Source organism: Thamnophis elegans, chromosome 1 (assembly GCF_009769535.1).
Source record: "Thamnophis elegans isolate rThaEle1 chromosome 1, rThaEle1.pri, whole genome shotgun sequence".
Classification (NCBI taxonomy): domain Eukaryota; kingdom Metazoa; phylum Chordata; class Lepidosauria; order Squamata; family Colubridae; genus Thamnophis; species Thamnophis elegans.
The window spans coordinates 31,444,011-31,471,072 of record NC_045541.1 but is presented as its reverse complement, the minus strand read 5'-3'; the positions used below and the strand labels follow the sequence as shown (position 1 = coordinate 31,471,072).

Here is a 27,062-nt window from a genome sequence, read left to right as displayed (position 1 = left end):
TTCCTCAAAAAGTCTGTCTTACTTTTGCATTGGCTTCTGAGGAAATCCTCCCATTATGTCCCTCTTTCTCCCGGGTAACACTGATTCAGGCCAGGTCCAGGAAAAGCTTCCATTTGAGGTTGTGAGGGAGTTTTTTCCTCCTCTGATGTAGGCAAAATGTGCAGATGGGGAAGGTCCAGCATTGACTTCGCTTAATTGGAAGGTTTATGGAAGCAGTGGGACACCTGTCATTTGCCACAAAGAACCTACATTGATGTAGGTTAAACATCTCGGCTTTTAGTAGAAGCAAAGAATGCTTTGGCTTGTGGTGGAGGTGGATCTTGATTAATGGAACAGCGGCAGGTAGGATCAAGGAATCTGGTTCTTCCTTCCCTTGCAACCTTGGCACCAGCAGTTCCTTTGATGCTGCTAACCTGCACTGAGACACTTCCTTTGATTGCTAATGATCGCTTAACATGAATTATTTTGCTAGGTCTGCTTCAAGGGAAGAACCTCCCCCCCCCCCCACACACACACAACCTGCCTTCTCTGATTATGAAAATGATCGATCCCTCTCTGGTAACAACTCTTCGATGTCTCTGAAACCTGGTAGAGTCAAAGAGAAGATTCTACCAGTCATTCCCTTCCTTTGCATATCCTGTTAAAAAGTATGCTTGCTGCTGGTTGTGAAGTTTTGAGGGCAGCTGAAAACCCTTTTCGGTTGTTTTACCAGTGGTTTGCTTTTTTTCTTTTTGATTTTTGATATTCAAAGTTCTCAAACCCCATTGCGGGCTCTCCAAAGGCAGAGCTGTGTTCCTGAGCCCAGAAGAGAGGGATTGCAATTCCCTCTCAAACAATAGCTGAACGATCTAAACCTTGTTCCTCTTCCTTTCTTGCCTATATCACCTGTGTATTACAAAGGAGAGCTCAATTGAAGCACAAAAGCTGAGAAGTACTTTTCAGCTTGTGACCTAAATAGAATGAGATTTTACGTACATCTGTCTATCTGTCTGTCTGTCTGTCTATCATATCTCTCTATCTCTCTATCTCTCTATCTCTCTATCTCTATCTCTATCTCTATCTCTATCTCTATCTCTATCTATCTATCTATCTATCTATCTATCTATCTATCTATCTATCTATCTATCTATCTATCATCTACCTACCTACCTCCTATTTATCACTTTAAAGGAATTTGATACCTTCGTATATTCACATATTATATTAAAATGCATATTAATTAAATAATATTATTCCACTGTTTAAATATTTAGGTTTTTGTTCCATTTCAGCACAACAAAGTTCTGTGCAGCCATTTATAGATTCAGAACCAAAACATTGATCCTATTCCTCCAGTTTTAACAAGCACGATATGGATGGTTTTTACTTTTGATAGGAGAACATCATTCCATCGACGCAAAGCTATGAAGTAAGAAATGACTTTACATAAATTAGACTTGTGCTGCAAAAGAACAAAAAAATAATCATATATAAGTTGCAGAATTTAAAGTCTTATGGCCAGGAATGCCATTTCAATGTTCAGGAACATGACGCTAAGAGATTTCTATAGGTTTAGTGTAAATCAGGATTACATTTTTAAAAAATGCACTGTTTTTGGAGACAGATAGTCCTCGACTTACAACCATCCATTTAACAACCATTCGAAGTTATGACGGTACTGAAAAAAGTGACTGTTGACGATCCTCGTACTTATGACTATTATGCAATGGCAGTAGACCATGTCATCAAAATTGGGGGTGCTTCACAAACAGCATGTATTGATCATGGTCATAGTATGAGTATAGAGCCAAGGTGGCGCAGTGGTTAAATGCAGCACTGCAGGCTACTGCTAGATCAGCAGTTCAGCGGTTCAAATCTCACCGGCTCAGGGTTGACTCAGCCTTCCATCCTTCCGAGGTGGGTAAAATGAGGACCCAGATTGTTGGGGGCAATATGCTGACTCTCTGTAAACCGCTTAGAGAGGGCTGAAAGCCCTATGAAGCGGTATATAAGTCTACTGCTATTGCTATTGCTATCTCAGGGTCATGTGATTGCCCTGACAACTTCCCCAGGGGGCTTTTGACAAGCAAAGTCAATGGAGGAAGTAAGGTTCACTGAACAGCAGCACAATTCACCTCATAACTGTGTCAAAAAGGGTGTCAAATCAGTCCTGACTGACTTAATGATGGCATCACTGAGAAACAGAGGTTCCCGTTTCAATTGTGGTCATAAGTTGAGGACTACATGTATGTGCTGCAATAACTGAGTTCTGACTTTGGAACCTGAAGGGCAAAAAGCTCTTCCTCTTTCTCTCCCCTCCTCCTTTCCTGCTGAAGGATGGACTGTGATGCTTTCCCCAGTAGCTCTTTCCTCCTTAAGTCTCTAGCACCAAGTCTTGCACTATTCAAAAGGCAAGCGCAATACAGATTTTCAGGAGACGTAAGGGCTATAAAGTGGAGCGAAAAAAACAGTTAAAATGATCTTCCACCTGCAGAAGACAGTCTGATTCCGGTCCAGAGAAATTTGGATCCAATTCAATGAGTTTTGTATTTTTAGAGTTCAGGCACCCTTTAAAACATAAAAGGGTGTTCGATTCATTCAACTGTTTATGACAAACTCCTAAGGATTTTTTAAAAATCCTTTTCTATCCTAAGGATAAAGAACCAATGAAATAATCCAAAGCATGAGCACTCCAATGAAGTTATAAAATGGGGCCTGAGGCAGAGTTCCTTTCAATTTCTCATCTTTGCAAAAACTGGTTTATCTTACTTTTCCTTAAATTTTAGATCTGCTCCTTAACTTGAAAATTCACTTAATTTTCCTGCAACTTTTTTCTTGATACTTGGAATATATGAATGGGAAACTATTACATATGTAATTATTTTGCTAATAGTTTTATTAAATGCAAAATCTTTATATTTGTTTTAGTAACAAACAGACTTTTTTTCTGTGTATTTTATACTGGATGCTAGATTTGCTATGATTTTTGTAATCTTTTTACACATTGCTCTTCAAAAAGAGAATTGCATTGCCAAATTCAGGGAAAGGCAACTTTCTTTGAAAGCAATGTTAAGTAATCTCACTTTCAAATCCAAAAGAAACAAATGCGATTCCCCACCCCCATAATTTCTTCCTTCTCATCTCGTCTGCCCTCAATGGCAATTCCTGCTCAGAACATTATCACCAAGCACAAATCAGCAAAAGGGAAGAAATAGCTTCAAGCTAGGAGAGGCAACGAGGAGTCAGTTATATCTAATAAACAACAGATGTAATTAACTTGGTTCGGCTTCTCTAAGCAATTAATCTGCGCTTTTTTTAATAGTTTAATCCTAAAAAATGATAATAAAGGCTCAGCATTTGGGATTATAAACTTCTCCAGCAACATAATCTTATTTATTCTTTATTCAATTGTAGACATCCAGACCAATTCTAGCAGCATAACAGTTTTTTTAAAAACCTTTGCTCAGTTGTCATCACTTGTTTCAACTGAATGTATGGATGTTTGGAATTGATCCCACAAATGACATATAAAACACTGGACATTTTGCAAAGTTATCTTTCCCATTAAAAGACCTTTTTCCTTATAGAGTATTTGGATGTATTTATCACATCGATATACCACTAAATCTTGTGTTTTAAGATGGGGTTTCTTTTGTAATAAAACACAAGGCATAATATAATTACAAAAACATATCAAATTATTGCAGCTAAAATGATAATCCTACCCAATTCCAGGTGACATCATCCCTCAAAAGCTCTCTGGAGCAGTTCTCTTTTCATTGCTTTTCAAATAAGGGTCAGGAGAAGGCTGTTTTATCAAGTGGGACTTGATCATCGAGAAACACTGGCTACGGATCACTAATGATTTATTTTTTTTTAAAAAAAGGGGGATACACAGCATTCCTAACTAGGAGGACCATATTGACTGGATCCAGGCTACCTGGAGAAGGAAATCATATACTGTAGGTATCTGGGAGTGAAAACGTTCAAGGTTAAAGCCATCACTTTTACAGTATGCAGAAAAATCTCTTGAAAGCCAATGCAGTGCCTGCAGTTTGGATGATATATGGCTGCAAAAGGTCTCTCTAGCCAGCACAGACAGCTGTATTCTGACTTACTCAGAATTACACTTTCTGAGTGGTCTTCAGGGGGATTCCCATGCAGAGAACACTACAGTAGTCTATTCTGATGGTGATTGAGGCATGAGTTACAGCTTCTTCTCTCTCAGAATAGGGATGACCGAGTCTTTCAGGGAGTGTGTATTTGCAAATTTTAAATGGCAAAAGATGAGTAAGGAAGACTGTAGTCTTAAGCATTTTATAAGAGAGTAAATTGCATTGATTGTAATGGTTCTGCCATTACCAAAAGCCATACTTTTGTGGTCCTTCCTTCCTCTCCCTTTTTCTCTCTCTCTCTCCCTCCCTCCCTCTATCCATCTATCCACCCATCCATAAATATTTCATTCACTTTCCCTTCCCTCTTTCTCCCTTCCCTCCCTTCCTATGAAGAACCCCAGAAGGCCTTTGGTAGGAGGAAGTAAAGCCAGATGTTTTGAAACTGAGAACAAGCCCATTGATCATCTGGCATTCTTAGAGCTCCATGATTGATTAGCTTAGCCTGAGCAAGGATAACTAGCAGCACTTTCAATAAGCTCTCAACTCAAGCTCCATGCACTTGTGGATCCCCAAACAGTGAGGATTTCTTTCTTTCTCCCTTGAAGCCCCCCCCCCCAGCCCATTTTTGTTTCCAGGAGGCTGCAGTGAGGTTTGCTAGGCATCCCCACATCCTGTTTTGGGCCTAGCAGGCTCTCTGAAGCCCCCTGGGAGCCAAACGGGCTCGTGGAGACTCCTGGAAGGGGCAGGGGAAGGTAAATTTTTGAGCCTGTTGGGGACAGTGGTGGTGGTGGTGCAGCATGCTCAGAGGTGGGTTCCTACCAGTTTGCACCTATTCGGTAGAACCGGTTCGTCAAATCTACTGAACCGGTTAGAAGAGGTTCCACCAGTGGACCCGGAAAGCAGACCACACCTACAGAAGAGGTTCCAAAACTTTTTGAAACCCCTCACAGGTCCTTGGATATGATTATTATACACTATCATGCTCATATTTATAAAACTCAGTGCCTCTGTGAAAGGTAAGGATGACTACTGCGTTTGTGGTGCAATCAGAACATTGCGTGTGTTGAAGTTGTTTTAACGCAAACCAAAGATGCCTTTTAAAAAACAAGTTTACATCATATTCTTATGCATGCCAGTGCTGTGTGTGAGGTAATTTAAGGTGGTTCTGACAAGTGTCGTCGGCATCTTCATATCCGGTCACATGGGCGGCAAGCCACTCCCATCCAGTCACATGGGCAGCAAGCCACTCCCACAAAGGAGGCCACACCCACAGAGTAGGTTCGAACAATTTTTGAAACCCACCACTGAGCATGCTCCAGGAGGGCGGGGGGGGGGCTAGCGAGACTTACCTGTAGGCAGGAGGAGGCAGCTCAGTTGGGGCGCAGGGCAGGCACCATATGGCAGCTAAGGCAGGCAAGGCAGCTTAAGAAAGCAGGCTGCGTGGGAGATGAGGAGTGACTGGGTGGGGGGGGGGCAAGCCACAAGGGAACCAGTTCAGAGGTGTGGCAGACCTGGGTCACTGCCAGTTCCAGGGACCCAGGCCACCAAACCATTACTGGTTTGGGCTGAACCGGTGGGAACCCACCACTGATTAAAAATTACATTTGGTCTGGACATTTTCTCCCTATAAATAAATACCCTGGTAACACCGAGTTATCAGCTAGTGTGTGTGTGTGTGTGTGTGTGTGTGTGTGTGTGTGTGTGTGTGTGTGTTTGTGTAATCAGATCAGACTTGTATTCATAATTAACTGCTGTAGTGATGTTGGGGATAGGGGAAATAGCAAGAGATTCAGGCACTGAAAAAGGTAAAGGAAAACCTACATCCGTCAATCCAAATAAAGCCATAGAGAAATCCACCAAGAATAAATCCCTAAAGAAAACCTCAAGGTAGTGGCAGATATTTCTCTCTGGGTGCGAAAAGAGAACATAATTTTCAGCTCCATTCAGTCACCCCTACTTCACCCCAATGCAAGGGATTGCAGGGTAATTAAAAGGAAAAAATATTTATTTATTCATATTTTCCCTCAGAGAGGGGCTCTGGGGAGTAACTTATTTCATGGACTGCTATTGGAGTTGGGGAATTTCATTCTGTGTTTGTTTATGAAACATTCTGGCTATGGGCATGGAGGATGAAACCACCCTCTTCCAAAATCATTTCTTTCCTGCCTCTCAACTTCCTTCTATAGTTCTTTTGTTAGTCTTGATGAGCACGATCAAGGCTTGAATGCTTAATGAATCAGTGGCTTTCACTTGGGAGGGAGAAAGGAAGAATAGCCTTTAGTGCACATGTATTCCCTCCCAGTTATAGTTTCCAAGTTACTGTTGGAAAGAGAATTGCCACTTGCCCCCTTCCAAGTAAACAGGGCAGAGAGGGATTTTTATTGGGAAAGGGTTGGCAGTAGCATCTTCCTCTGAGTTGTTCCAACACCAAGGGTTGTGGAAAAGAGTTGGAGGTCCCCTTATAGGAACCCAAAGGATCCAGCCTGCCACATTCCATGGATACGTACTCAAGGTCAACTTGCAAAACATCCCTGGTCTGCTCTTGAGTTGCCGCAGGGAGGAGAGGGGAAACAGGGTCATAGTTGGGCTGTAAATTACATAGGGGCAGATCTGGCTTCACTTGGGTATGTGCCAACATGTTGCTCCTAATAACTGGATTTCTTTTGAAGCTTGGCTAGAGGCTCATGATTTAATTAGGGCATTCGTCGTAACCATGACACTCAGATGCACCCCATTACAAATGGTCATTCCAGATTGCTTATGTTCAATGTATACAACAGTGTATCTTCCTGCCCTTCCCAAGCAAAATAAATCGTTCAAAGCGACTAAGAAATTGATTTTTGACTCTGTGTGTGTGTGTGTGTATAAAAGTTATCATAATTAGCACAAGATTGTCAGATGAAAAAGAGTATAGCAGGGAAAAGACAATTTAGATTACAGCGACGCTAATGTTTTTAAAAAAAATGGTATATAGAAATGTTTTTCTGAGAAGACTTCACAGAGGAAAGGTAGAAATGGAAGAAGAAATCCTAACTTCTTGGGGCAGAGAGTTCTTTCTTTAGGGCTCTGCAGAGAGCACTTGCCATTGACATTGTATATAGACTGATTTTATGAGAAATATATTGCAAGGATCAATAGAGGTGATTTGGAGAGAGGAAAGCAGAACTTTTGTGCTATATTTTAGCACTCCTTAGAACAGTTCGTTGTTTTTTTTATACAAATAAGGATTGTATCACTGCTATTAAGTTCAATACAATCGTATTTCTCAGTTGCAATAACGCTGCACTGCAGAGGAAATTGATTTTTTCGGTCTGTCTGTCTGCCAGAATTTAGAAGGCTAATTCAGTGACCAAATTGAAAACACCAGAGGTAATAATAGCTGACTCTTCATTCCATCTGAATCTGATTCTATAAAACTGGAAGATGGCATATAGAAGGTGATGATGGAGATGAAGACAGATGTCCATAATGCTCAAAGGATGAAAATTCGGTTATACATTGAGGTAGAAAAATGGCTTACTTTATAAGTTAATAAAAAGGAAAGGAAGAATTGTTAAAAGGGAACTCTCATAAGGAATTACATTTACTTTGAATTTTATTTCAGTGTTCTTCTACTGCCTTCCAGTAGTGACACCCATAGAAACAGTGAAGGCTGGAAGAAAGGGCTTGAATCTTAAACAGTGTACTATCTACCAGAACTGTCACAATATATTTGCATTTTGATCATAAAATAAATCTTGGGGTTTTTATAAAGTTTTCTTCATAAACATTTCTATAAATCAAATCGTCTGTTTTTCAAATTACATTGATTTGATTGTGGTATTTGAAGTAAACACTCATAAAGGTAAAGGTTCCCCTTGCATATAATGTGCTAGTCGTTCCCGACTCTAGGGGGTGGTGCTCATCTCTGTTTCAAAGCCGAAGAGCCAGCGCTGTCCGAAGACGTCTCCATGGTCATGTGGCCAGCATGACTAAACGCTGAAGGCGCATGGAACGCTGTTACCTTCCCACCAAAAGTGATTCCTATTTTTCTACTTGCATTTTTTTTTGTGCTTTCAAACTGCTACGTTGGCAGAAGCTGGGACAAGTAATGGGAGCTTACTCTGTTACACGGCACTAGGGATTCGAACCACCGAACTGCCGACCTTTCTGATCGACAAGCTTAGCGTCGTAGCCATTGAGCCACATATAAACACTCATATTTACTTGTTAATAAGCCTTATCCAATCTCTATGGATTTACACTCAGAATAGAATTTAGGAGTGCAGCCTTAGGTAGCAAGGTGAAAATTTTCATCTATTTATTTAGTGGTTTAGCTGTAAAATTCAATGTTTATCAGTTCTTTTTAACAGAGAAGATACTTTTGTTACTGTTAAAGAGTCATATGCTATTTGCCTTCAAAATCTGGATGATGTGGCACAGTCATAAGGGTATAAATGCAAGCATTCCAATGACCATAATTTTTTTCTCCACTTATCATTTCAATTGTTACCCAATATGGTTTTTCTGTTCGATATTTGTGAGAGGTTCACTGGTTTGACCATATTAAACTTTACAATATCTTATTATTCTTAGTTATTTTTGCATTATACCATACCAGAGAGCCTTTTGGCATCAAAAGATGGTTATCTAAGCCTTTTGAAAGATAAATATCATTTTATAGGAATATATTCAGAAAATCAGACAGGTCTAAAATGGGTTATGTAAAATTGTGCTATTGTTGTATATCATTCAGCACATAGGTAAGTGTAAAAAGGGATTTCTAGGTAGTAAAGGTGGGTCAAAATTATGAATTATAATAGATATTGCTGTATCTGTTATATAAAACAATTCACAAACCAGCATGACGAAGGCATTTCACTAACATTTAAAAAAAACTAAAACATGTTCAGAATCTGCTAAAGGGTATTTTACATTTTAATCTTCCTAAAAAGATTAAATATCAGTAATATCAGTTTGGTTGACTTGATGTATGGAAGACCATGGAAGCATGAAAATTAGGAAAGGAAACACACATGTGACTCTCCTCCAGATTGTGTCTTTATAATGCACAGCATGCAAACTAATCAATGATGAATGAATACAGCAAAGTAGACAAGATGAAACGGAGTGAATTGGAATTATAATAAACTCAATCTGATATACCGACAGAGAATTAGAAGGAGAAGGGCAAACATATTTGCATTTCTTTGATTTAGGCCCACCTGACTCCAAATGCAGCTCACAATTTGACAAAGAAAATAAAATACAATGCCATTCAAAAATGGTACAACAGTTAAAGAAAACCTATATCAGTAACAGCAGATAAAAAGCAAGATGGTGCATCCAGCCAACACAGTATGCGTAAGAGGCTCCAACCACTTTACCTTAAGGCCTGGGAGAAAGGTCAAGTCCTCTAGAAAGTTATCAGTATGGGAGGATAGTTTGTCCTTGGTGTTCTCTGAGCTTGGTTATTTTCTTGTAGATGTTTCATTAACAAAATAGGTTAGCGTCATCAGGCACTGATGATATCTAGTTTGGTAATGAAATGTACATCTGTTTTTAAAGTTTTTGAAGAATGGTATCATTTCCTCCCTTCGTTTCCTCAGTCTTTCTTCATAGGAATTAACTTGTAGTTTCCTGATCAAGCCCATTGCCCTTCTCAGAACTTGTTCTGGTTTGTCGGAATCCTTCTTTAATCTTTTTAAAAAATATGACATGTAAATGGGGTCTAATCAGTGTTGAACAAAGTGGAAATATTTCTTCTGGTGTTTTGGAAAGTCTGTTTCTATGGTTCTCTGTTCTTCACGCTATTGGTTCACCTTCTGTTTGCAGTCAATCACTGTTCCAAAATGAATTTTACAGGTGCTGTTATCAGACAGGCATTCCTCAGCTTATATTTGTGTGCATTAGTCCCTTTTCATATATATATATATATATATATATATATATATATATATATATATATATATATATATATATATATATATATATATATATATATAGTTTTGTTTGTGTCTGTGTTATTTCCCCTCCCCCCTTGATCATGTCTCTAATCTATTCCAAATTTCACTTGTCTTCCAGAGTACTTGATAATTTTATGTCATCCGAGAAGCATTTTTCATTAAAATACTAAATAGTGCAGAATGTAAGATTGAAAAAAAATGCACCTCATTAAATATCTCACTTTATTTTTTATGAGAAATTTCTGATGAGAAACTATTAAGAATGACTTTTATGCCAGCTATTTATTCACTTTAATTGGCATGCCATTCAAGTCATGATTAAATAGCTTGTTAATTATAATATTGTGGGATACTTTATCAAATGTTTTGGTGAAATCAAGGTATGTATACAGCATGCCCACGGTCTGTTAAATAAGGCCAGTCTGTGAAGGCTTTTCCATGATAAAATTTTGTGTGATGAATTTTAATGTTTGCCTTGTTTTCTATGAACAAACCAATTTTTAATTATCTGCTCTACAGTTTCTCAGGTATTTTGGTAGACTGAATAATTCTAGTTTCCTGCATTCTCTCTTCATTTTGAAGATGGGGACACTTGTTTTCCATTGGTCATCTGGTAGCAGGTCATCTACTCACTAGTGGTCCTCCAAATGAAAACCTAAAAAATCTGTTATTGTTTGGAATTTGGACTGTGATTAAAGTAAATCCCAAATCCTGTTCATCCAAACATATGCACATAATGTTATTGGTAGCACAAACTTTGAAAAGTGCCTTCTACATTGAGATATATAACAAAAGAAAAGGAGAGATGAAGTAAAATAAAAGGTGTTTAAAAATAATGAATTATATTCTATGCCTAGCTCAGTTTGAAGATACCATTCTTTCGATCAATCAGTCATTTGGAATAAAGTAAGGAAAAAGCATTAACTTCTCTATTTACAATAAATATGTCATAAAGCTTTATTTTCATAAACCTGTTGTACCTAATCCAGTATTTTATTCCTTTTTAATTTTTTTATTCCAATGTAATAATATTAACACGTTAAAAAGCATTTTGAATAACCTTTCATAATATTAACAGTGAATATAATCACAAAAAGCATGCATTAACTTTTCACCGCAGGAACTAATCTTTCTTTAGACTAGACTAGATTCCATTTTCATAATTCATCCTGGCCACAGACATCTTGGGAGATCCCTTTTGAATCTCAGAAAGTCTGCTAATTGCTACTGATGAGAGGTGAGAGATTCTTCATGATTAATTACAATGCATGCTCAAATGATTGAAAGAACACGTGAGTTTAACTCATCTGCAAATGGATCGAAGAGAAAGAATTTAAAAAAATGTTTGCTACTAACATGCACATAGTGGGAGTGGGGAAAAAACAGTAACACAACCAAAAAGCATAGAGTGATAGGCATGATGGCTTTATTCAGAACTGTGGGGCTAAACCATAGACCATGAGTATGACACCTTCAAAATATTTTTCAATTTAGATTTCAGGTTGGGGTTCTTTTTTGGGTTGCCCAAACCTGATTTTGCCCTTCAATTTATCAATCACATTGCTAAATAAGAAAAAAAGCTATTTGAAAGAGAAATCATTGAAATAAATTTAATCTCAACAGTTAACATGGGAGATTCAATTTTACACTGGAATTAAATTGGATATAAATACCTCCTGCTCTTACCAGTGAGTGGTGTTATTCCATGTATTAAGGTATGAAGCAGACAAGAAAAAGATAAATCTTTCATAAGTACAACATATAAAAGACAGTTGGTACAACAACCTTGCATTAAAATTTAATTGGTTATTTTCCCTAAATATATGGAATTTCATGGGCGTAAGAAGTACCATATTACAAAATGCTGCTGAATTATGTTTAGTGCTGCATTTGGATTTGAAGCAGGAATCTCATACCTGTTCACGTACATGCAATAGCAACTAGATTGGTTAACTGACATACCACCCAGCATACTGATGAATATGAGATGAGAAGCCATTTAAGATTGCTTTTCGATACACCAAATCTTACACCTTGTACTATTCAGCTGAACAAATATTAAGCAATTTAGCAATGTTAATTGGAGTAACTGGATGTCACTTCTTTTAAATGTATACTAAACATGGCTTTGACAGAGACAAATCAGTTATTTAATAACCTCACAAATAATAGGATGGTTTCAAACCAAGTCAAATAACATCTTGTTGTCTCCAACCATTTCGTGAGAGCTTTGACAGTTCATTTGATAGTTCAATTATACAGATAGTTCTCGACTTACAAAAATTACATATATACAGGTAGTCCTTTATTTACAATTATTCATTCAGTGACTGTTTGAAGTTACAAATGAACTGAAAAAAGCGATGTATGTCTATTTTTTACACTTATGACCATTGCAGCATTCCCCATGGTCATGTGATCAAAATTCAAACACTTGGCAACTGAACCATATTGATGACAGTTGCAGTGTCTTGGGGTCATGTGATCATCTTTTGCAACCTTCTGACAAGCAAAGTCAATGGGGAAGCCAGATTCACTTAACAACTGTGTTACTAACTTAACAGTTGAAGTGATTCACTTAACAACTGTGGCAAGAAAGATCCTAAAATGGGGCAAAATCCATTTAACAACTTTCTTGCTCAGCAACAGAAATTTTGGGCTCAGTTGTGGTCTCCTCGTAAGTTGAGGACTAACTGTATTCTTTTAATAATTCTCATCATGTGAATGTTGGTACTAACAGTGAATTCTGCCATTTTAGACATTGGCATAGAAGTAAATTTCACTGTTTTCTATACACCTTCTCTCAAGTATAAACTAGGTATATTAACTGTTGCAGAAACTAGACTAAATTAGGATGTTTACTGACAAAAGGTGTTTTTGATGTTAAGTTTTCCTGATTTGGCATATTTATTGTTGCTTTCATATTGACAGCACAACTTAAAAAAGACACTGTAGGTTGAAAAAAAACCCTTTTGATATTTTTTTTCCCTTTTCAAATTTTAAGCCCATCGCACAAAATCAGCCATTCCATTAACTGCCTTGGGGAGTCCAAATTCAAGCATAGGGAATGAAACACAACACCTCCCTGAAAGTAATTTGTATACCTGCTGCTGAATTCAACCCCCCCCCCCCGCCCCCCAGCTTACTGGTCAATCTTCTAAAATATTTTATTTTCTTGAATGGTACCTGCAGAGGAAGATGTTGGTTGTGCAGTATTTTAGTTCTGATTCCCAGAAAAACAGCACCTCTGGGTGGCTCCTTAATCTTGCAGGGACTCGGGATGGCACATCAGCCTTTTGCACTTCCCGGGCAATCCCAGGTAATAGTGCAGATGCATTGAAGGCTTGCAGGCACTAATTGTATGCTCCCGGGCCTTCTAAAGAACCTTTTGGAATCAGATATGAAACACTGCACGGTTCCAAATAGCTATTTCTGTTTATGGCTCACGATAACATACAGCTTCAATATCTTCCATGTGATCTTGTTTAAACTGATTTTTTTGTTGCAGTATTTATAGCTTCAAAGGCAGGAGTCAGTACTGTAGTCTGACATGGAAGGCCTTGTGGGATATTGGGTTTTTCTTGAAGAAAGTGAATTGTGAGCCTGCCTTCCCACAATGATGGAAACAGTGGCTCTGTTTAGAATCGTAGTTGATTAGATTGACTGTGAGAACAGGGCCGTTAAAACACATTTCAGCCATGGCTTTATATCAACAACAATGTAATAATTGTGGTTTAAAAGGTGATTTTCAACGCACCCAAGGATTTAGTGGGTTTGCCTGAAAGTCTCATGTGCTGTATGGCAAACAGCTTTGGAGACCTACTTCAACTTCGGAAATGGATGGTTGTTTTAAAAAAGTAACTTATGACTCCGCTTTGAGAAAAATACGGGCATGGCTTCCCTCATTCATTCATTCACCCATGGACTAGATGACCTACAAGGTCCCTTCCAGCTTTGTTAATCTGTTAATTTACTTTTTATTTAAACCAGAATACAGTTATTTTATCAGGGTTTTTGGTGCTCTCTGAGCTTGTTTGTTTACTTGCAGACTTTTCATTTCATTAGGTAACATCATCAGTACTGGACTACCAAGCTCAGAGGGCACCAAGGACCCCTCATTTCAACCCTGAGCTACAAATATTATTCTTTATTGGTAACTATTTTATCACCTTGTTGGATCCAAATCTTGATCAGATGGATCGATTTTACCTCAGCAAAGTCCTTTAGTATTGGTGGCATTTGGATCAGACTTAAAGCCTCTTAATTTAGAATTAAACTGTATATTTTATGAATATGTAGGCTCCTCTTCTCTGTGGGAATATTTGACTGTACTGAAATACACACTTGGATGGGACTAGATGACCTCCAAGGTTCCTTCCAAGTCTGTTACTGTTAATATGTGAATATGGTTAAAAAGGAAGAACACCAGAGCATGATAGATATTTTTCTGCCTGTTTTTTTTTAAAATTAAAAAATATTGCAAGCACATATTTTTGTGTATGTATACACCCCTAGAGGCTACTCTGGAAAAACAGCTGTGTGTACTATGGCCTGGAATGAGCAAAAAGGAAGAATTATCTCCTTTGGGATTTGGGATTCATCTTTCAATTGCTGCTTTTGAGCTGGCTTTCCATTGAAAAAAAGAAAAGGTAATACGTAATTACAAATTATATGGTATAATTTGATCTTCCTTAAGGCATGTGGAGAATGGTATTTCCATTATCCATGGAATATATTTTGGCACTTACTATGTATGAAGTTGTGTTACTTTCAGCAAAACAACAACAACAACAACCCGGCCCTTATCATTTTATGGAGCAAGGCTTGATTTTTAAGCAATTCTAGAATAATTGCTCATGCAATCTTTGTCAAGAGATTTTGTATACAGCTCACATTTAAATATCTACAAGTTACTTCCTCCAGTCAAAATTGGCTGTTTTTCAAAGTATTATGCTACAGTGTCTTGATATTTATTTATTAAAACAATGCATACGGCTGTCCATCTTCCAATACAATTCAGGGGCAGTGGCTAAGAAAACATAAAACCACAGAAAACAACATTAACGAAGAGTTAAGTGTGGCTATGGTTGGAAATAAAGCCTTCTACTACCATCCAGCTTGGTTTTCTTTCTTTTCTAGTTGGGTTTGTACATGTTTGAGTGCAATGGGTGCTATAAGCAAATGTACATACCATGTTCATGTCAATGCCATTGGTGTACGTCCACGCATGCTGGAAATATTCTTCGAGCCTCTGCCTCAGTGGGTTGGGAATCTGATGAAAGCGAATGAACTCTTTCACACGTAGCATCTGCATGTGATACCGTGCCGTTCCAGAATATAGCCTTTGGATTATTGCAGATACGTTTCCAAAAATGCTTGCATACATTAATGCTGGGGTTAAAATAAAACCAGAAAACAAGCGGTTGGCTAAGATCATTGTACCCATACAAAATGACTTACATAGCTTAAAATATGAGTAATACAACAGTATTTTTTTTAAAAAAAACTCACATTTTACAGAGGAGGTCACTGAAAGGGACACATGCCTCTTGCCACTTACCGTATTTTATGGACCATAAGATGCACAGGTGTATAAGATGCACCAAGATTTCGAAGAGGTAAGTAAGAAAAAAAAAGTTTTTGTCTTCCCTGTGGAGCACTCCACAGGCTTCAGCAGAGCTAGGGGAAGGCAGAAACATCCCCATTTTTCACCAAAATGTGGGCATTTTTCCCTTCCCCCAGCCCTGCTGAAGCCTGCAGAGTGCTTCTGGGGGGTGGGGGAAGGCAAAAATACCCCCGTTTTAGTGAAAAATGGCCTGTTTTTGTCCCATTTTTCACATAAATGGGATGTGGGGGTGGGCCTTCGGGGGCCAAAAATGGCTGTATTCGGTGTATAAGATGCACCAACATTTCCACACTCTTTTAGGGAGGGGAAAGATGCATCTTGTATTCCGGAAAATATAGTACATAAATTGCAAAAACTAGGAAACAAGGATTGTCCCAATTAAGTACGCAGCCATGGCCACTTCTCCAGGCGCCACTTAGAGGCACTGGATCAGACATCATGGAATGACAATCTAATGCTCCATTTCTAAAAATAGGCCAGGTATAAGGAGTACCCAAAGTTGTTTACAATTACTGGATGAATCACTCTGCCTAAAGCCAATGGGACAATTCCTACAAAGCTGCAATTTACAGGACTTCTAACGTGTTCTAACATGCATCGGTAACAAAAATTCAGATATGCTATTAGATATTGGATCAAGTTGTTTTTTTTCAACAACACTGTGAGAGAAAAAAATATTTTTTCCTCCAGATATGTGCCAAAGAGTATCTTTATTTGGATGTCTTATGTCAAGAATGCTGTTCTGCATCCCCCCCCCCTTGCTCCTGGCATGGACCTGCTCAATTATGCCAACTACTCAGATCAAGGTTGGCTAACCTCTCTCACCAGTCAACGATGATGGGCTGTGATATTACCCTGGCTTGGTTTGTAATAGTTTAATGATGAAATAAATCATATGAGAGGCCAAACAATATTAAGTATTTAAAACAGTTGGTCAGAAGAAAAGTTCTGCTTTTCATTGGACTGCATCCAACAGAGTTCTGGCTGTGGATTTTTCTTTAGTTGCTCTCAACTCTGCTTCAGAGGAATCTCCTAAATGGAGTGGAGACAGGGCAAGATGAATCCGTTATAACCAGTCCCCAATAGATACAAATTGCTGAAATGCCATGTTTCCCTGAAAATAAGACAGGGTCTTATTTTCTTTTGGCTCACAAAATAAGTGCTTGGCCTTATTTTCGGGGAGGTCTTATTATTTTTGAGGTGCAAGAGGCAGCAAGCGTGGTCACCTCATGGCTGCTGCTGTGTTGCAATATTTTTGGGGAGAGCTTATTTTCGGGGGAGGGTTTATTTTAGCGCATGCCCTCAAAAGCCCGACTTGGCTTATTATCCCAGGAGGTCTTATTTTTGGGGAAATAAGAAAATTGGAGCAGGTTATTTCTAGTCTCATGATATACACTTTACCTACAAAATATTTTGGGTTCAGTTCTTGCCATCAAATATACCTGATAGCCTGGAGATTCTTACATGCTAATCAAATAAATGTAACCACTATTTATTCCAATCACCTAGTTGCCCAAGTCTGCATGACCACAAACAGCAAGACATATGCCTGGCTCAAGAAATTGTTTCCTGATTGCTTATTTGTACCCTATGATTATCATTGTTGTACCTTATATCTTGTCTTTTTATGTCCACTGAGAGCATATGCACCAAAGAAAAATTCCTTGTGGGTCCAATCACACTTGGCCAATAAAGAATTCTATTCTGTTCTGTTCTGTTCTATTCTATTCTATTCTAAAATATACAGTAGATGACCTCATTTATGATCTTATGATTGTTCTGCAAACAATTGCACTGACTTTGTGGATTGGAACACATACTTGGAACACATACCCATTTGCACTGAGTTTAGTTTCACCAGACTGACATCTACCTTTAAAGCACTTAATGTTGCTTGGAATTAAAATGCCCCAAAAGAGCTAAACAGAAAAGGATATAAAGGGGGCATGAATCACAAAGAAAGCATTTAGTGCTGTGATTGTGGAAAGTTCTTTTTTTTAAAGCCTCCTGTGGAACTTCTCCACAATTGGTTTGGATAAAGGCAATGGAAGAAAAGGTGGCAAGCATACATGAAACAGCACACCACTTTGCAATATTACAACAGTTGTATGATGTGTCACCGCTGAGACAACACATTTTAGGACTGAACCATTTGTGTCATCTTTTTAAAACACATTCTAGTTCCATTGATATTTGTAACTGCCCGCCTTTTTTTTTAGATCAGGGTGAGCAATTTATTTTTGGTTTGCCTGCCCTGGTTAAGGGCAGTTGTGGTATAACCAAACTTTTTATAAAATTACTTAATGTCAATTCCCTAAAACAGAGACTGGTATAACAGTAATATTGGTCAGCTTAATTTGCCTCTAAATTCTCACAAGTAGCGAAAAATATTTAGGGAGTTCAAGGGGTGTCACAAGTCCTTTTAAACTACCTTCCAAGCACCCCTGCCACGCTTGAACCACAAGATCTACATGTAGAGTTGAAACTAGCTACTTTATTATCCTATGCCCTATTCACAGGAATCTTCCCAGGCTGGCAATTTGTCCCTGGGAAAGGCTAGATAAAGTTTGGTGGAGGATGTGTGTATGTTAGACCTTGCCTTCTTGTGCTTATGTAATGATTACAGACTAATTCCCTGTTTGACACTTTCTCCCAACTGGGACAGTTGTTCTCCAACGCTTCCCAATGCAAAAAAATAAATAAATTTGAATAATTCCTTTTTTTTTTGGAGGGACGGGTGTTGTTATTGTTCTTGAGAAATAGAATTAGGGTGCTAGGAGGTCACATGTGGCATAGGGACCATTTTAAATTTTAGAGATATAGGCAATGAATATAGGGGTGTCTCCTCTAAGACAGTCATGATGTAAATATTGTGGCATAGAATTATCATTCTATAGGATATAAGTGCACATACATGATCTATGCAAGGCACCAAGGCCTTTTTTGCATTTTCTAGTCTCCTCCCTTCGACTCTTAGTTAAAGTTAGTGGATTTACATCTGAATAATATGAGTGGGTAGAAGAAGTAAAGACTCAATTTAAAGGGGAAAATGGATGAAGTGTAATGTGATCACTTCCCCCATGCACAACCCTTTTCAGTCTTGATCACACCTATTTCCTGATTCCTCCCAGAAAACCTCCTCCCTAAGTCCTGCTGAATTGTGGTGGGAAGGTGGGATCCATTTCTGTTTTCTTTCTCTCTTCTTTCAACTGTCAGGTTCCGGGAAATAAAAAACAGGACACCAATGCTGTATCTAATCCTTGTTTATGTAACTAGTACTCACTGACCACCCACTGTGATTACAATGGAAAAAATTGTTGGCGCTAAAGTTCCGTGCTCCCCACTATTTTATGAACCTTTCCCCTGGCCCCACACAGGCTCCTTGTGTGAAACCCCTTGCCCAGCACTCAACTAGTTATTCCACCCAATTACTAAGCTGCAGGCCTTCTAATGTCCCTAGAAAACCCCTTTCCCCCTTGTTAAGTCCTCCCATCAATCATGATTGCTCCAGGCTCCACTGCCTCCATTAGCCGGCTTCTGCCCCCCTCCCCTTTGTGTGTCGGTTAAGGCTGTTGGTAATGGCTGCTGCTCCCAGCAGAGAAGAGCTGGGGGGTGAGTCACCACCCTCCTGTTGGCAGCCTGAATGCCCAGGCTGACATCAACAAGAGGCAGTTATATGATCACATCTAAGGCTGGCCTAATTCCCATCTGTGTTTGGAGGTATGCCAGAAGTATGAGGAGTCTTGAATTTGCAAATCTTTAGCCATTTCTACATGTCCCAGGCTCATCCCATTTTGGGGTTTCTCCTCTGGAGAGGCCTCTTGTCCCTCTCAGAGATTTTTTTTCTTTGTCCATTAAAGGATACACCCATAGTATTCAAGACCTTTTGATATTAGAGAGTGCAGGATTACGTTATTTATTTCAGTTTACAAAATTTGATAGACTAAATAAGCAATAGCTGTAATATTATTTTATAATTCTTGTATGTGGGTACAATTTTGGACACAATGGTATAAACAATTCTTGTATTTTCAAAGAGTAAGGTGGAGGGAGCTACTGTTCTGCAATATTGTGTTCAAGCCAGAATATTTCAGTGAAAGATTACCTTAATTACAGATACCTAATTTTACTATTATTAAAATGTACAAGGATTGCATAGGAGCTATAGGGCAATGCTTAGAAAATATCAACCACTTAGAAAAGTTGCTTCAAATTCTTCAATGGAAAGCTATAAAATGTGGGGTATATTATATAATGATCATTTGTAATCTATGGTATCTAATATAACAAAATGAGAGGATACTATTTTTATTGCCTTGCAGAAATGAAAAAGACAGAGGAATGCAGAAAATAGATTCAAGTTGTGTCAAGTTTAGAGACGTCATTGACTCAGAGTTATTCTTGAGGGTTATTTATTTATTTATTAAATTAATAATAAAATTAAATAACAGGCTTATTTATTTAATTCTTTTAATTTATTTGCTACCTACCTCACCCGCAGGGCAACTCTGGGAGACTTACAATTAAGACTCATTGTGTTAGAAGGGTCTATTAGTCCATTGAGATCAATTTCACTGTAGATTTTCAATTTAAAGCATCTACCCAATAGATGGCCATCTAGGTTCTGCATGGACACATCTACTGAAAAGAATTTCATCAGTGGACTTCAGTGTTGAACATTTTTACCAACATTAAATTGAAATCTGTCCTTTATTCTGTGTTATACATACAGTTACCTTGATTTCATTTCTGTGTGACACCATTTTGGGTATTTGCACACTGCTATTACATCACCCTTTATTCTTCTCTTTCCTAGGCTAAACATGACTAGGTGAAGCTAGGCAAATTCACATCAGACACCTGTACAATTAGCACAGGAGCCCTCCAGGGCTGTGTGCTCCTCCACTTCTCTATATACCAATCACTGGTTTGGTTCTGCAACCCAAAAAGACAGGCAGAGACTTCAGAGGATAATCAGAACTGCAGAAACAACAATTACTGCCAACCTGCCTTCCATTGAGGACCTGTACACTGCACAATTCAAAAAGAGGGCTGTGAAAATATTTACAGACCTCTCGCATCCTGGATATAAATTGTTTGAACTCCTACCCTCAAAATGATGCCATAGAGCATTGCACACTAAGACAGCTAGACACAACAGTTTTCCCCCTGAATGCCACCACTCTGCTAAACAAATATTTCCCTCACCACTGTCAAACTGTTCACTAAGGTTGTATTACTATTACTATTAGTCTTCTCATCATTCCTATCACCCATCTCCTCCCACTTATGACTGCAGGACTGTAACTTTGTTGCTTGTATCCTTATGATTTATATTTATATTTATTGATGATTTCCTGATTGCTTATTTCTACCCTATGACTATCATTAAGTGCTGTACCTTATGATTCTTAACGAATGTATCTTGTCTTATTATGTACACTGAGACCATATGCACCAAAGACAAATTCCTTGAGTGTCCAATCACACTTGGCCAATAAAGAATTCTATTCTGTCCTGTCCTGTCCTGTCCTGACTTATGGAATGTAGAATGTTTTCTTCCAATGTTCCAGACATAACAACGATAAGGCTCCTGAGAACCAAGGCCAAATCAGGGTGCCCTAGCAACAGCAGGAGGAAGTGCTGAGAAGTTCATCACCTGCTTGGTTGGCTAATGTGACCTTTGACACATGGGGCTGGACAATATCTATTCTTTAATTACACCAAAAATGTGGAAATTATTCAGTGTTGGCTTCACCTTTGACAGTGCCAATATGATGTACCCAATAAACAGGATTTTTGAGGAAGCTAAGGCCTCAGAGTCTTGAATTGGTTGGGAGCATGACTCGGAACAATGGCATTGTTGTGGCCCAGCAGTGACCGGCTGAGCTGTTGGTGGAATCTGACAGTGATGAACACTATGGGACTGCCCTGGAGGCTGAGGATGACTCTGGGAGGTGTTCAGAGTCAGAGCAGGGACTAGAGAGGCCTGTTGGCCACCATGTGGCATCTGAGTCAGGGAGCAGTGAGGAGGAACAGAGGGAGGTTGTCCCTGACGTGCAGATGCATAGAGCTGATAGGAGGAGGGAGCAGCTTTGGAAACAGACTCACAGGAGGAAATAGGAAACAGGTGGTTACTGAGTGGCCCCTCCCAGAGAGCTTATAGGTGGAGTGATGGGAGGGGAATTTTGCAGGAAACAACAGGTATTTATCCAGGTGTAGCGAACGTTTGAAGAAATTTGTGAGTTCAGGCCTTGTTTTCCTAAGAGATAATTTTCTGGGCTCCCAGTCAAGGGGTTGCCTATCTCCCTCCTTAGTCATGGCAGACTGCCAAGCCAGCATCAGTATAAGTTAGAGGATTGGGACAGAACAGGCATTAACCTTTTTTCTAAGCTAGGGAAAACGTGTTTTTTTACAGTCCCAGAAATTAATGCTGTGATATCCCAGTTGATACATAGCTCTCCATTAATGAGTACCCTTTGAATAAACATTAAGCCACCATATTCATCCATTTTATCATGCCATCCAGTCCACAATTAATTGGTTTGTTAATAGGTCAGGGTATTTTATCAAATGTTCAGGCAACGGGTTTCTTGTGAGGCAGTTTGGAAGTGAAAGTGATTTTTAAGAAATGGGATAGAAAGTGTCTTGATGCTTTTGGACTGTAGTGCTACAGAAGACTTCTGAGAAGGTCATGGATAGCCAAGAAAACAATAATTGAACAAATTAATCAGGTTTCTCACTCAAGGTATAGATAACAGTCTCAATTATTATACTTCAGACACATCACACAAAGAACTAGCTCTCTCAAGAAGTCTATACCGAAAGGTGAAAGAAAAGAGCAGAAGAGGACAACTAGCAAGGTGGATGGATTCAATTACAGCAATATTGCATGTCTATTGGAAGATCTGAAAAACTAGGTTAGGGGATAGATCATCCTGGAGAAAAGAATGTGGTCGTTAGACATCAACGCTAACTCGATGGCATAATCATTTTATTAACTGCTTTGATGAAATCAAGCTCTATTGCATTTATCACACTCCCAACAATTTATTAATAAATAGTTAATCAAAAAGTCAATGTCAGCAGTTGCCTTAAGTTTTTGATAAATTTATGCTGTCATCTGGGAAGTAATACATTGTTTTCAGAGTTTTTAAAGATTATTTTTATGATTCGTTGCAAATTTTTTAGGCGTCCATGTCAGAGTAACTGACCTCTGTTTCCTTGGGTCTTCCTTTTCTCTCTTTTTAAGATGGGGGACAGTATTTGGCACCTCAAATTTCATTATTTGTTCTCCAGGATTTCTCAAAGGTAATGGAGAAAAATCCAGCCAACTCACACAAACAGGCTTTCAAAGTTCTGTTACTGTAGCCTATTTCAATAAAGTAAAATCTCCAGCGAAACTCTACAACCTGATTTGGCCTAGTTTGAGCAGTGGCTGCAGGCTGAGACATAACAGTCATAATGAACAAGGCCTATGTTACATTGGAGGGTCTCATTTTTCCAATAGAAATGAGCAAAATTACTGGAAAAGCTGGAGAGAGAGAGATGCCTCCTACCTATGGCATGGTGCTTCTGACATTACCTTGTGTTTCTGCAGCTTCCCTACTGCCAAAAGAGCAGAAGGTCTAAACTTTTATCTTCCCTTCACTAATCAGGGGAGGGATGCTTGAAGCAGAGTAATTAACTGCAGGGATATAAAGAGATTTTCCATTAAGCTCATCTAATCCTTCAACCTTGCTGGGGAATAAGGTCAGTAAGTCTCACAAGTTGCCAAAGAGTTCTTTGCACTCGGCAATGTCCTTAAGAGGAAAGCCACGGAAGCTTTGAAGACTGCTACCCCAGTAGCCAAAAAGAGGCCAGCAAGGTTCGGTCTCCATAGGAAGGCTGATCTTGAGGGACGTAAAAGTAACAGCAGGTGCAATGAATTGGAGAAGAGCAGGAAGGGTTAAAGATTCCAATTTCCTTAGGTTTTTATTTTTCTTACCTACCTACCTACCTACCTACCTACCTACCTACATACCTACCTAAAATGGCTATGGGTGCGTACGTTCCAGCATAACTCTGGAACGCCTTGAACAATTTCAACCAAACATGGTACACAACAGAGGTGGATTGCTGCCGGTTCGGTCCAGTTTGGCTGAAACGGTAGTGGAATTAAGACCTGGGTCACAGAACCAGCAGTGACCCAAGCCTGACACCCCCACGAACCAGTTCTCTGGTGCCTTCTGCCGTTGCCGGCATGGTTCTGCGCACACGCAGAGCAATTTTTAATCAAATATGCATGCGCAAGCAATGAGCGGCTGGCGCGTGCAGCAAACCAGTACTAACTGGTTCAGGAACCCATCCCTGGTACACAGATGACTTACTCTCTGGAAAAAAAAGTAATGTGGAGATAAGACACCCCTAACACCCCACCGTGTGTGTGTTCTGTTAAAATACAGCCTGTTGGGCCTTAAAATGGCTTCTACTGTACTGCTGTAAAATGGCTTCTACTGTACAGCGCAGTGGAGTAGCCATGGTAATGGCCTCACAGTACTCCACAAGGGGGCTCCCAATGGTAATGGGGAAAATCCAACCTTAGAATTTATGTTTGGTCCAGCCATTTTGTCCCTATAAATAAATACTGGGGAACACTGAGTTATCAGCTAGTATCCAATAAATGTGGACTCTTGCCTAGAAGAGCAATATCTTGCTACTTGAGAAGAGAAAAGCAGCAAGGTTCTTTTCTTCTCTAGCAAGTCTTCATACATCCTGGAGAGGAAAAAAACAAAACAGGGAGATGGGGATAACCTGAATGGAACCAGCAGCAAGGTTAGCGGTAGGCACAGCAACTCTTTTTTGGGAGTCAGTTTTGATTCTTGGTGAATACTTGGACTAGTTAGTCCCCGTAGTTTTCTTGTCAAGATTTCAGAAGTGTCCTTGCCTCTTTCCTAAGCAGAGATTGACTGGTCCAAGGTCAGTCAATGGGTTTGTGCTTAAGGTAAGACTAGAAGTCACAAGTTGTTAGCTTGGTGCTTTCACCACTATATCAAACAGGCTTTCCGGAACAGCAACTTTCTTAATAGGACTTTCTATGACTTAGTGACTTGCATACACTTAGGAGCACATTCTCTAAAAAGGACTCTTGTTGAGCTGAAATCCCCAACAACTTTAGAGCCAGTTTTCTGAGGAGGGTGAAGGTTCATTCTCCAAGCTTGTGGGTTGGTTTCCTAACGTTTCATTACCAGGCTAGGCAACATGAAAGCAGCTACCAGGCTAGCAGAGTTTAGGGTCTGTCCTTGTTAGTGTTCTGTTTATAAGGTCTTTAGGTGTGGATATGTCAAATGAGGGTCTTGTGATGGGTCAGGTGTGAGTCTTCAGTGAGTCTTGTGATGGGTCTTCTGATAAGGAGTTTACATCAGGTCAGGGTCATTGGGAGGTGAACTGCTGGTCAGGGTCTGTGTGTATTGTGTGGTTTGGTTTTGATCCTACCCATCACAAGATCCTCACTTGACACACCCACACCTGAAGCCCCTATAAACAGAAGAACACTAAACTCCAATGAAGATGTTACCTAGCCTGGTAACTAAACATTTGGAAACCAGCCTATAAGCTTGGAGAATGAACCTTCACCCTCATCTTACACCCAAGCTACAGATATTTGCCACTAGAATACTGACTATTCTTTGTTGTCTATCTTGTCAACAGCTTAATTAGCTGTATTTCACTCATGAAGCTTCTGTTGTTAGCTAGTTACTGAATGAAGGGTTGAGTTTCTGGAGAGGTGAAATGTATTGCTGTGCTTGATGTGAAGTCTGACATAAAAGACTGCATTTGCCAATTCTCATAAATGTGCATGTTTCATAAATGAAATTAACACCAATATAACGGTATAACGATAGTGGATTATGAGAGGATTTTCTCTTGTCATATTCCTAGCATTTCAGAGACAAACAATCAAACTGATTGTCAGGAAATTCAGTGAAAAATATATAAATAAGTATATCCTGAAGCAATATGTACCTTCAACCCTATCTTATGGAATTGCAAATAGAGTTTGCATTTGTTGTTGTTAGTTGAGAAGTTGTGTTCGACCCATCGTGACCCCATGGACAACGTTCCTCCAAGCTTATCCTCTGGAGTCCATTTAAGCTCACACCTACTGTTTTGGTGACACCATCCAGCCACCTCATTCTCTGTCGTCCCCTTGTTCTTTTGCCCTCAATCTTTCCCAGCATGAGGCTCTTCTCCAATGAGTCCTCCTTGACTCAAATACTGTATTACTGGAATACCTTTTGCTATGGAAAGGGGCAAATTCAGATATGAAACCTGTTTGTATAAACTACCCCTACAAGTCTAGCTAGTCACTTTTGGAAACATAATATAGGATTAAACAGACCTTGGTCTGACCCAGAGAGATCCTGTTTACCCAGGGCTTTATCTTGAGGTACAGTTATTATATTACTCAGAATGGCTTATTGCCACTTTATTGCCTCTCTGAACATTATAAGGCACAAACTTACAGGATCTATCTCCTGTACCTGATCATTACATTTCAGAACTTAAACCTACACCTGAACTTTGTTATGGAGAATGAACAATTGAGAGCTCCAATTTTGGGCTGATTCTTAATTCCCCTTTGATCATTGAGAGGTACTTCCAAGATGGAGGGCTTTTGAAGTTACCAATCAAAATGCATACTGTTATGTAGTTACTCACTTTTACCCCTCCTGGGCAAATTTTAACACATAATGTATGGTGATTGAAAAAAAAAATAGGGTTACAAGAAGAAGAAATTTTATGAATCAGATAAGGTGACTGAACAAGTGCCTGATCTGGAAGTTGGCTACACTGGCAATGGTATCATTAATGTTTCAGTCCATACATTTAGTAAGTTGTTCTTCCTAAATTACAGTTTCATTTCATCCCAGCTTCTAATACGGTTGCCTTAAATATGCTAATTTAAAAAAAGTTATTTCTGCAGTCTACCAAATTTCTCACTTGTTTATACCACGGATATAAGACTGAGCATCAACTTGAAAACCTAAGCTACAGAAAATAAATTTCCTCTCCTGCACAAATAGCCTTTCATCCTTTACAAAGTGTAATGGAGATGGCATTTTTACTATTGGTAGTATTACTAACAATATAAATGAATAACAATAATATTCAGATAGAACATTAAAGTTTTAATTTGGCTTAAAAATAAATTTGAAGGTCCTGAGAGTTTTAGAACTTGCATCTTAAAATATCCAGGGTTTTGGGCGGTGATTGTGGAGATTCAATCAGTCAATTATCACGGCAGAGAAAGCGTTCCCTTACATAAACAGGGATAACTGATAAGTAATTTATTCTATGGAATTACAGAATTGATACAAATTCTGTGTCATTGGTGGGCCTGTCATTCTTAGCTGT

The 27,062-nt window shown here is 39.0% G+C and overlaps 1 protein-coding gene across 1 annotated transcript in view; it reads right to left on the bottom strand.

The window, feature by feature from the left end:
* Positions 1-27,062, bottom strand: part of KCNH7 (potassium voltage-gated channel subfamily H member 7) — a 355,108-nt gene that overhangs the window by 44,212 nt on the left and 283,834 nt on the right. Inside the window, exon 9 of the mRNA XM_032225757.1 lies at positions 15,231-15,430. Coding sequence (XP_032081648.1) covers positions 15,231-15,430 — 200 coding nt within the window. The remainder of the gene's footprint in view (positions 1-15,230; positions 15,431-27,062) is intronic.